The sequence below is a fragment of the Phocoena sinus genome, chromosome 8, assembly GCF_008692025.1.
Source record: "Phocoena sinus isolate mPhoSin1 chromosome 8, mPhoSin1.pri, whole genome shotgun sequence".
NCBI lineage: Eukaryota > Metazoa > Chordata > Mammalia > Artiodactyla > Phocoenidae > Phocoena > Phocoena sinus.
In genome coordinates, this window is record NC_045770.1 from 44,861,556 (window position 1) to 44,874,170 (window position 12,615).

General features: G+C 41.2%; 1 protein-coding gene and 1 long non-coding RNA gene across 3 annotated transcripts in view; one reads left to right on the forward strand and one right to left on the reverse strand.

Moving 5' to 3' along the window:
- Window positions 1-12,615, forward strand: part of GRM5 (glutamate metabotropic receptor 5) — a 565,234-nt gene that overhangs the window by 532,643 nt on the left and 19,976 nt on the right. Inside the window, exon 9 of one of the 2 annotated variants that reach the window (XM_032640370.1) lies at window positions 11,606-11,701. The exons of the other annotated variant lie outside the window; for it this stretch is intronic. Coding sequence (XP_032496261.1) covers window positions 11,606-11,701 — 96 coding nt within the window. The remainder of the gene's footprint in view (window positions 1-11,605; window positions 11,702-12,615) is intronic. 2 annotated transcript variants of the gene reach the window in all.
- Window positions 1-12,615, reverse strand: part of LOC116757904 — a 147,975-nt gene that overhangs the window by 119,668 nt on the left and 15,692 nt on the right. The window lies entirely within an intron of this gene.

The following is a 12,615-nucleotide window of genomic DNA, read 5'->3' on the forward strand; positions in this document are numbered from 1 at the left end:
TCTAATATGTTTACTTATGTATGGGCACAGAGAGGGCAGAAGGATGAGACTGAAGTGGGGAATTCCTTTGCGATATTGTTTTTTTTTTTTCTTTTTTGGCGGAACGTGGGCCTCTCACCGCTGTGGCCTCTCCCGTAGCGGAGTACAGGATCCGGACGCGCAGGCTCAGCGGCCATGGCTCACGGGCCCAGCCGCTCCGCAGCATGCGGGATCTTCCCGGACCGGGGCACGAACCCACGTCGCCTGCATCACCAGGCAGACTCTCAACCACTGCGCCACCAGGGAAGCCCGCCTTTGCAATATTACTTTGTGATAATGAACTAGATTTGGCCTTACTCTTCCTCTCTGAAGATTCACTCATGAGAACTTCCCTTCTGCTTACATCTAGAATTCTCCTTTGACCAGTCTGACTTGAAAGGATGACTTGGGCTTTCCTTCAGCTCTCTTTGTAACACCTTAGAGTGGTTGAGATACCCTGCCACATCCTGTCTGTCTTCTGCTGTCACACAGTCTCCCACACATCAACGCTGATCTTCTTCTCAGAGATGCCTCTTTCACAGCCTTCAGACTTTTGGGTATTCCTGTGTATATGCAAACTCCTGTCAGAGAAATGGTGGGGGCCTGGAGGGTGATTTATTCCACTCGGCCACGGTGTAGTCAAATTTAACCTTTGAAAAAATAAGTTTATATTGTGCTCAAAACCTAACTCTACTAAGTACACACTGCTACTTGCACGTGTGACCTTTTCAGTCTCTCAAGTGGGTTATCAGATTTTTTAGATAAGGGTTTTTTTCAGCATAAAATGAAGAAAAAGGTGAGGCGTTAATAACGAGCATGATATCTGGAGGTAAGACATCTGGTTTCTAGCCCCATTTCTCTGACTTACCACTTATGGGGCCTTGGACTGGGAAGCTTTCTTTTTTTTTTTTTTTTTTTTTTTTGCGGTACGCGGACCTCTCACTGTTGTGGCCTCTCCCGTTGCGGAGCACAGGCTCAGCGGCCATGGCTCACGGGCCCAGCCGCTCTGCGGCATGCGGGATCTTCCCAGACCGGGGACACGGGTGGACTCTCAACCACTGCGCCACCAGGGAAGCCCCGTCTGGGAAGCTTTCTGAGCCATAGATTCCATATCTGAATAATAATTACATTACTTAGTTTGTTGAGAAAATTAAATGATATAAGAAAAGCTTTCTGCAATATTTTAAATGCTATTCAAATATATTTCATAGTTTCCCTCCTTACTTTATCACTGTCAGGATCAAAAAGTAGGATGATCCTAAGGGTAATGTGTCAATAAATCTGAAAAATAAAATGTAGTGTGTGCACTCTGCCTCATACATCTTAAAATTAGAAACTGTGTTTCTGGGTGATCGCTAAAGATATCATCTAGGGTAGGTGTTCGATGAGAACTTTGCCTGGAGACCAAAGGTCTAGCCTGGTGTTTGAGTAAACCAACACGGGAACAAGGTTGAATGTGCCCAGAGCTGTTACAAAGGTTGTACTGGTACAGAGGGAAAGTGGGGGCAATGACTGGACCGAAGTGAAGATTGAAAACTAAAGGCAGAAACATCCTGTCCAAAGCCAGGGAGGCAAAGGGAAAGGGAGAACTGAGAAACAAAAACTGGCTCCTAAATTTGCTATAATCGGCTCAAGTAGGATGGCGCCTGGAAGAGAATTCCAAAATCATCACTGAGTAAAGCCAGGACCACTTTTATGTGGATCTATAACTGACTAGGTAACGGATAAGTACATAGGGACACTAAGCTTTGTTTTCTTCATTTGTCTCTTCTTTGTTTTTCTTGATGTTTTCCTAGTCTAGTGACATGAAAGGTAATTGAGGGAAATATGTAGCAAATCCATGCTGGCCAATACCAATTCTGCAAACACACGCAACCAAAAACTTTATCTAAGTCCTTGTAAGTGCTTGGACTTGTGATAGTTCCCACTAGTTAATCAGTCTGAGAACGCAACACTGAACAGACGGTTATTTTGGGTTCCTGGACTCAGTTCCAATTATGGGAGGGTTCTCCCCACACCAACAAGCAATTCTTTGAACACCAACTGGGTGTCTTGACAATTCAACTCAATTGCGACACTACCTACCCGAAGACAACATCAGATCCCACAGGTTAAGGGTTCAGTCCCACAAGTCTGCCCTCCCCTACAGCTGTCACCAACCAGCTACAGATTGGAGGTTCCCACGACCCCTACCTTGGAAGTCAGAGCCAGTCCCAAGTCCAAGTTGTATTTCTGACTGGCGATAAATCAGAGGTTCCCACAATCCCCTCCTCAGCTTGGATAAACTTGCTATATAGTGGCTCACAGAACTCAGAGAAACACTGTACTTACTAGATCACCGATTTATTGTAAAAGGATAGAACTCAGAACAAGATGGAAGAGATGAACAGGGCAAAGTATGTGGGAAGAGACACAGAGCTTCCAGGCCCTCTCCAGACACTGCACTCTGAACATCTCTACAAGTCACCAACCTGGAAGTTTCCAAACCTGTCCTTTGGGTTTTTATGGAGGCTTCCTTACATAGGTATGATTGATTAAATCACTGATCATTGGCAACTGAAATCAATCTCCAGCCCCTTTCCCTTCCCTGGAGGTCAAAAGGGTGGGATTGAAAGTTCTAACCCTCTAATCACATGGTTCGGTCCACTGGTAACCAGGTCCCATCCTTAGCTGAGTTCCAAAAGTCACCTCATTAATATCACAGAAGACACATTTATCACTCTCAATACTTAGGAAATTTCAAGAGTTTTTAGAGCTGTGAGCCAGGAACGGTGGAGAAAGACCAAATGTATATGAAAAATATATTTTGGTCATCTGAAATCTTATAAATCACAATACTGCACTAGCTGTGACTACAGTTACCATAGCTTCTGATAAGTGAACAGCAGTGTTTGTACCATGGTTATAAGGGCCAACTGTTTAGGCATTCTCTAAATGTGGATTATTGAGAACATAATACTGTGTTTTACCCCGTCTATCTCCCTCCTTTTTTTCCTATACAAATCTAACTCTATGAAGACTCTCACACTTTTTATATACAATAATATGTATAAAAAAGGAACACTATTTAAAAGAATACAAATGGTTAGGTAAGATAAAGTATTTGGTAGTAACTTGCTTCTTTAGGGTTTTCATAAACACACACACACACACACTTATAAATACCTAAGCATAAGTAAATGTTATAAACAACCTCAGAAATTCTTGGACTCAGCCTTGGTAGAGAAAGTAATGAAGCAAGGTAAGAGGTAGGAGGATGCTGGCATTAGAGAATCTAAAATCTAATTCACAGGGGCTTACATTATAAAGAAACCAATCTCACTTAAAAAAGAAGTTCTGGGCTTCCCTGGTGGCACACTGGTTGAGAGTCCACCTGCCGATGCAGGGGACACGGGTTCGCCACCCGGTCTGGGAAGATCTCACATGTCGCAGAGCGGCTAGGCCCGTGAGCCATGGCCACTGAGCCTGCATGTCCGGAGCCTGTGCTCCGCAACGGGAGAGGCCACAACAGTGAGAGGCCCGCGTACCGCAAAAAAAAAAAAAAAGACGCTAATTCTGTGGCTCAGAGACATTGCCTAGGACCTATGTTCTTTTAATCTTCCATGCCACCATTTTTTGGAATGTTGCCTTAACTTCTCTCATGCCTGCTGCATGGTTGTAACATTGTCAGGTATCACATCCAAACGACTGTCCACAGCAAAAAGGGACCATGTTTTCCAGTGCTTTCTTGATAAGACTAAAAAAATCATTAGAAATGTCCAGAATACCCTCTCCCATGATCATTGGCTGAAACTGAGAGTAAAATGGGTTACCATTATCATCTTAGTCTAATCAGCGTCTAACTCCTCAATGTCAGAATGGGACAGCTTGGTATGAAGAATGGGGCTATATGAAAGAGAGGCCAATACTTTTTTTAAAATGAGGATCTTTTGTACAATCTTCTGTGTTTTACCTGCCAATCATTTTCCTTATATTTTTTGCTTACTCCATAAGCTTCCTGCCCACAGTGGCTATTTCACTTTTCTACCCATACTTTCACAAACCTCAAATTCCACCCCTTCTCCTCTCACTGATTATCATTCCAACTTTGAGAGATCTCATGTCGTTTCTCATGAGCTTGCGAATCCTTCCTCCTCCCCACCTGAATATTTTCCCATAACATGGTTCTCCTTTTATTCATTCATTTATGCATATATTTATTCAACAAATATCATCACCTGTAATAAGCTCGGCAATGTCATAGGCACTGAAAAGATGGCAGTGAAGAAAACAGTCTAAAATGCTTCATAGAGCTCACATTTTTTTTGAAGGTTCTACTGGGGGAAAAGACAGTAAATAAAACAAATAAGTAGAATATAAATTATGGTGGATAAGATAAAAGCAGGAAATGGTAGGAAGAGTGAGGTCACAGTTGCATTTTTAAACAGGATGGTCACGGCAGGCTATATTGAGAAAGGAACCTTTGAGAAAAGATTTAAAGGAGGTAATCTCTCAAGATATTTTGTGGGGAAGCACTGAAGGCAGAGGAAGTGACCAAAGCAAATGGCACTTTGGTGGGAGGATGCCTGGTGTCTTCAAGCAGAACGAAGTGGGGAAGGGGAAAAAAAGTAAGTTATGGGATCAGAGAAATAGTAGAGGGAGAAGATTATACAGGACTTTGTAAACCGTTATAAGAAATTTAGATTTACTCAGGGAGATGGGTTGAGCAGAGAAGCGATAAAAAAGATGTTTGTATTGACGGGATTATCCTGGTTGCTGTCTGGAGACTGGATATGGTTAGGCTGGGTTGGGTGGTGGGGAGGGTTTTCGTAAGGACAGAAGCAGGTCCAGTTTGGGAAGCCAGTATAATTTTCATAGTTTAGATGACAGTGGCTTGGACCAGGGTAGTAAATAGAGGGGGTGGTAAGAAATGGTCAGATTCCGGGTATGGTGTGAAGATGAAGCCCACAGTATATGCCAACTGGTTAATTATGAAGTATAAGTGAAAATAGTGTGTTCTTTCCTTTTTTTCTGTAATTGTTTTATCTCAAAACTCTACACTAGGTATTCCCTTTCCCCAAACATCTTTAATTTTTTTCCTCTCTTCCTTGGTCTCTTGACCTAAGTCTACAAAGTTGCTCCACTTCATAAAAACAAAACAAAACCAAGCAAAACAAACAATAACAACAAAGCCCCTTGGAGATCTGATAACCCCAAGTTACCTTTCCATTTTATTCATTTGTTCCTCCACGTATTCATTCCCAAGTTTTATTCACTCATCATCTTTTTGTAATTCTCTAGTTTTCTAGATGCTTAATCTTAGCCTCAAAACTCTGCCTCCTTGACAGCAATGTTGGTGTGAAAATCACTTACTGGGTTTTCTGTGGCGAAGTGATTTGTTCTATAACTACTTCAATAATTTTCATTTTTGAGGAAAAGACTCTTTCCTTCCATATCATTTATCTCTGCTCATACCATACTTCTATTCTGAATAACAGAATGCAGTTGAAGGAAAAGAGGATTTAAGTTTACTTCGTAAATGGGATGCATTTATAATGGTTTAAATGAGAGATTTCCTTTAAAAACACCCTCCTACACACTAACTCCCCAATCCTTCTCTCCTGCCCTATTGGTGACCATTCCACATTGAATTTACACAGAAAACATACATGAAATTTCCAACATTTTCCATCTTCCTTTCATTGACCTCTAATAGAGACCACTGTTGGGGTTTTTTTTTTTTTCCCTCTAAATATTTTAAAGGATGATAGAAGAGAGTAAAATGTGTGTACGGTGGTTTCTACACATAGGAGAAACTGTCTCCCTGTGGTTTGCACTAAACTGAATGATACCTAGTGTGGGAGCAGAAAATGAGCTGGGCATTGTTCAGAGTTCAGAAGAATTAGCTCAACGCTCCTTCAAAGAGTGGAGTATGCGGCATAGTGGGAGTCAGTGTGGGAGAGAAGACGGTGAAAAGAAAGCTATTTCTCAAGATAGTTTTAGCCACTGGAAGGAACACCGCTTTGGGCAGGACAAGGCCTTGACTAAATTATGGAGTCAGAGAAATGTGCCTCTGGCACCTTCAGCTTTCTCCTCTTCTGTCCCTTTTTTCCCTCTACTCCCAAGACCTCTAGGACCTCAATGCCGTTTTTCCCCTCTCATCTCAACCACATACTCAGAGAGTCTGCAATATGTATCAGAAAACATGGGATATCTACTCACAACAGCACTTGCTTCCTGAGCCTCCTCACTCGTGGATGATGGAAAATCTTTGCACTTGACATTAAGGGAAGGTGAGAGAATTTACCATGCAATCTTCCTAGCATCTCAGAAACAGTATCATGTCGGGAAATTCCAATTACAGATATTGGTCTTTGTTTCACCCACTGGACTTTTCCCTTCTAAACCATTTGAGGGCTCTGTCTGTAATCCCTATTTCTTGATAAAGACCCTCCTTCAGTTTCAACCTCTTCATTAAACACTCTTACCTTAAAACCTGGTTCTCTCCTAAGGACATTCCTTCCCCTGTAGGCCTTTCATAGGCTACTTATCCTTCCACATCACATATTCCTCAGGGCACAGAGCTGGGGGTCAGCAACTCCATGCTACTTCCAGACATATTCCACATGTCATACAGAAATGTAAAAGTGAAAAACCGCCTTCATTGAGGCTCTTGACATCTAGTTAGTTATCCCTCTATCTTTCAACGTTCTTTAAAATTACTATTCACTACCAACTTCTGGGTAAAGAATTTCTGTCCACCGCAAGCTCTGCTATCGTTCTGGGTTACGTTAGTGCCTATATAAAGAGGAAACCATCACCATGGGCTCATTTCTCAATTGTAATGATTAAATTCTAACGCAATTAGAATTATCATCTTAGCCATCCTACCTCTGGCAAACATATTACCTGAATCTCCCTCCCATAAGGAATCCTTATGCCTAATATCAAACTCTCTCTTTTCCTTCTAGCTTCAGGCATCATCCCCACAATACCTGCTCTTTCACCTAATATACACATTCTTCTTTGAATTTATTCATTTTATTCTGGTCTTTCACCTCACTCTGGACTCATTTATCCATTCTGGACCACGTAGCCTATATAGAAATTTCAGTAATCCAGTGTCTAGTAGATATTGGGAGAGACAGGGGAAAGGGAGTAAAGAAATGGAAATTTTTATTCAAATCATTATGGAGAAATTACATTACTATCCAATCCTGAGTGATTACCCCCATATCTTTTAAATTCACCAGATGAACATGGGCTCTTGTAGAAGTGAGTAAAGAGGAATTAGAGCTTCCTGGACAAAGGAGGTACAAAAGGAATCAAAAAAAAAAAAATTCTTCATAGACGGCAACGAAAGCTAATTTCAGAACAAATCATTCTTAAATCTCTTAAACCTATTGTGACAGATTTTCATGCTAAGATTATGGCCCAGAAACCAAAGTGTCAAAGCTATATTGAGCACAGATCTACAAGTCTGGAGACTGTAAAGGGAAAAAAACAGCAGACTGAAGAACCCTGAATTCAGTATCTAGCATATAGCAGGTAGTCAGAGAACATTTAGAGGGAATGCTTCCACTAACAGTGTTAGAGGAGTTTCTGAACAGGTAGAATGGGCAAGTCTGTAACCCTGCCCTCCACCACCCCACGGTTTACCGGCTCTCTGTGGGCACTTTCAACCGTTCTCGCGGTATTTGCAGTCATCTGTATGCTAATGTCTCCCAAGTACATAACAGTCCCCTAACTTCTGGATTCTTAAACCCATGTGCCTACTGAATTTGTCCAATTGTATGTTCCACCAGCATCTCAAACCCAATATTCCAAAATGAAGCTTTTTATTTCTTCCTCCAGATATACTCCTTCTCCTATATTTTCTTAACTTACTTAGGTGCACCACCCAAGGCAGTAACCGAGGTAGCATTCTACACTTCTCTCTTAAACTCATCGATAATCCTACTCATTCTACCTCCTAAGTATTTTTGAAACTGTTCTCTCATTTTCCTCCTATTATCACTACCCCAAGGCATTATCTCAACATCTCTCACGTGAACTATTACAATAGGATGAGTCGCTCTATCTCTAGTTCCAGTCCCTCAAGTCCGTAGTATTTTATCTAAATGTCAACTCTGACCACATTTTTTTCTTAGCGTCTCCATCCACACCGTGCATTTTACCTTGTGTTATTTACCCTAGGTTACAGTAAAAAACACCAAGCACTGTTTCCCCGTGTACACCATGCTGTTTGCTCTTGATTTTTCTTCTGCCTGCATACCCATCTTTTCATACTGCATTCCTACTCATCTTTCAAGATTTACCCTGGGAGCATATCTCACTGAAGTTTTTCCTGCCATTCTAGTATGGGTTAGGAGTCCTCCTTGCATCCGTTTCCATAATAAAACTTCTCACGTTGTTTGAAAATTATCTGCTTACATTTCATCCTCCCACTCCAGGCTATGAACTTATCAATGGCATAGAGTTACCCACGTGCTCCTTATCACGGTGCCTTGCACATGGGGTCTTCAGTAAATGGTTTGAATGCTGTAAATTAAACATAGGTAGTGCATCTATAGGAACCCAAATGAGGGAACACAATGTAAAGTCCTACACTAGCTCCTCCACTAGCCATCCTTATTAACTCTACTACTTATTTGCAAAATGCGGCCTAGAAGAGAAAAGGTAAATAATAAGTCTTCATAGTTTTGTTTCTAAAATTACTGACATTGTTACTTATATGGAAGATGAATGGAAATAAGATGAGCTTTGGGGTCATTTTCTAACACTGGGTTCCCCATTCATAAACCTTGTAAGCTTGGGCTTACGGACCCTGATCCTCAAGGCCTGCCTCTTTGGAGTAAGGAAAATAGCACCTACTTTGTAGGGTAGTTTTAAGAATTGAAGATAATATACCAAAAAGAACCTGGAACATTCAATATTCTGTCATCATTATTATTTCTATTATGACCTTGAATATAATCACAAAGCATTTTATTTGAAAACTGAGTTAATATTTGTAAAGCACGTAAAACAGTACCTCAAAAGTATGTGTGTACATGTGTGCGTAACTGTGTGTATATCTCTGCTTTAGTAAGTGCCTAAAAGATATATGAATTTATTATATGAGAAGTAATTTTCACTGATATTTTATTAGCTATAAACTCTGAAAAGCTTTAGCTAATAATGCTTTTATAGTCTCTGCTGCAGGTGTATAATTCTTTCCATGTGGGCTTATTGCAGAACTATAGAACTGTCAATTAAAATAGTTACTTTAAACAGTACATTATGGTGAATGGAATAATGAATAAGTGAATGAATGAAAATGTGGTCTATTTAAGTATCTGGTAAACACAGTTAAGCTGTAATTATAGTTATAGACAGGAAGAAGTGTCCCATCCCAAAGCAAAGATGAGCTTCCCAATCTGTAAATGACAGTTTCACCTTGGATACAAGAACTATTTGAAACTTCTAAATAAGTCTAATGTATCTCTTGCTTTATTGGAATAAGTTGGGATTTGTATTTTTTATTTTGTTTTGTAAACTCTTTTACCAAAAGAGAGTGGGTTATGAGAGAATAAGATGTTTCATAAGCAGGGGCACCTGGCAGAGTGTGTGCATATGTGTGTGTGTACATGAGAGAGAGAGACAGACAGAGCGACATAGATAGAGACAGAAAGAAGAGCTTTCGGGCATGAAGAGTGTAGATGTCCTAAATTAGCTATGAAAAAATTTAAATTAACTGGAAATTAGCCTAACAGAAGATATTCAAAAATACTTTTAAGGAACCCTTTGTAAGGAACCATGAATACTTCTATTATTCTATTAATATTCTTTTAATTTAAGCTCTAGAGCAGCATTCTGGCTATGCAACCCAATTCACAAATAAACACAAAATATTTTCTATTGAAATGTGGAATGTCCTTCGATGATTGGTACTTCAGAAGGGATCCTCTTCCAAGGTGTTTTCTTTGGTGAAATAAAAGCTGCTCAATCTGGTTTGGTCCGATGCTTTACCTTCTCAAAGAAAGTCTTTTAAGTTCTTTTCCTCTCTTCTTTATGGCTTAGACCTAAAGTTACTGTGTACATACTGTCTTCTCCCCTTCCTTCTCCCATGAGACTGTGAGCTCTATGAGGTAGGACCTGAAGATTATTTATCTCTCTATCCCTAGGACAAAGCCCATTGCCTAGAATTTAATAGATGCTCAACTAATGTTTACCGAAGAAGGTAATCCATTTTGCTTGATTTAACGAGCCATTTCACTTTCACTCAAACACTAAATACTTTTCACATCTAAGAAGAGAAAAAAGTTATGAGCAAGCCCTTTATCCCGGGACAAATAATGATTTTAATTTTGTTGCCTTTTGTTTTATTTAACATGAATTTTGAGACAGCAGAAAAAGAAAACTTTTTTTAAAAGTGACTATATCAAGAGTAAACAGGTCTTCTGATAGTCACTTTATCACTATCTGCTGAATAACAGGAACGTGGATGAAGTGGCACCAGATCAGGCTCCAGATTTAGAAGGGAAAATGTAATAAAGATAATAAACCTTAAGAGCCTTGGACGCTTGCAAGCTCTACTGACTATTACTCTCTACTCACTAGCCTTGTGATTTTGGTCAAGTCAGTTAAGTAAGTCTCAGTTTCCTCATTTGGCAAATGGGGATAACGATGCCTCTTTAATTACCCCACAGGCTTAAACTGATGAATTAAAAAAAGAGATTATTTCTGTGAAAGCATGTTGGCTCTGAAAACTGTCATACAAGTATAAGGGTTCATCTTGATGCACCACGTAGCAGACAAATGTTGGAAATCTCTTAACTTATTTTCGATGAAATTGCTAGTACCTTCCAGGTGTGGTGAATTGCTAAGTCTGATATAAAAGCTGTTTAAGCCACTCACCACAATGCAAGCAGCCCAATACTGACTGTCACACTTCAGCTTAATGGTTATGTAAACCTCCCACATCCAAGGAACGTCTCTTTTCTCTTTTGGCATCTCCAGTCTCTAGTATCACGCTCAGACACAGTACCACTCATTGAAGGTTCATTAATGATAAGGATGACTTTTTAAACTAGAAGGCAAACACATTATAATGGCTAAAAGTGTAGGTTCTGAACTTAGATTCCTGTGTCCAAAATCCTTGATCAATCTACTTAATCCTTATAATCTTAGGTTTCTGCTTCAGTAAAATGGACATAATAATAGCAGAGGCTCTGCCACAAGTTGTTGCCAGGACTACATTTGGGTCAAATTCCAGCACCAGGTCTGGCATATGGTAAACACTAAATTCTAATGTACTGATATTCATCTTTTTCTTAGAGGCTATGAATTACATCCTTTTTACCACTAACTATTAAATATGATCAATAGGCAATGTAAAAGGGTAGATCACATGTGGCTCAACCAAGGAGTAACAAAATTACCCCCCAGTGTTATCGATATACCATCACAACCATCTATAGCATCACAGGTCAGCCACCGCAGTGAAAGCAGGAGCCCTGTTCGGGCGAGGGGCCACCCTCTGCAGCCCCAGCTCTTCCTCAGCCCGGCCAGGGAAGCACACAATCACATCTCTCTGTTTGCTCCTGTCCCTGTTCGTGCTCACCAGGTACAAAGACAGGAGACTGGCCCAGCACAAGTCGGAAATAGAGTGTTTCACCCCCAAAGGGAGTATGGGGAATGGTGGGAGAGCAACAATGAGCAGGTAAGCAAAGTGTGAGTGGCCTGAGGTGGTGTGAACTAAATGTACGCAAGCTACAGGAACAGGTGGCTCCCTGGTCTGGGTCCTCACTCCACCGTGCCTCCCGTACAGTGTGTCCAACCTGGGCCACCACTGGGTTTCTATGTGCGTTTGATTTGCAAAAACCCACGCCACCCTCGTGTGAAGTGATGGGAGCCTCCTGTCCCGGACGCTGCTGTTCCCCAGGGTTGTGCGCTTTGCATGTCTGAAGCCTTAGCTCACAGTCAGTGTCCCTGTGGGTTTTAAATTACTGGTTACATGCTTCTGTGGAGTTTGCAAAGTGGAAGAGATTGGAGGAAATACACATTTCAGGACGATCCAATTGCTTAACAAAAACAAATGCAAAAGCCTAGGACTGGTTCTGAGCGAAGGACTGCAATGGAGGGGAGACTCCAGCCCTGATCCCACAAGCCTGGGAATTCATCTGACTTACTTTGAATGCAATGTCATCTCACAGCCAAGGGCAAATGCCAGGCCAAACAAGTGAACTGTAGAGGCCAGAGGCTTTTCGTGAACTGAAATCAGGAAAGCTAGTCCTCCTCTAGCTACCGTAGCTTTGCAGCTCCCTTCCTTCTCTGTGTTTGGTGGTGAACACCCCCTGTCGCTGCTCTGTGCATGTTCCGTCATACCAGGCCCTCCCAACCAAGCTGTGCCCAGGAAACTGGGGTAGCTGGAACTATAAGCATCGACTAAGCTTTGTTTGCATGAAATAAACGTGCTTTATTGCATGGGACTGGGTTTCAAGAAAAGGGCTCTGGAGATAAAGAAGGCTGGAGGAGCCCTGAGTTGGGAAGTTGTCCCCCATGAACTAACTCCCCACCCCTAATTTGTTGTGGCTTTTCCCAATCCATCAGTGGTACTGAAGTGTGGGAGGGAAG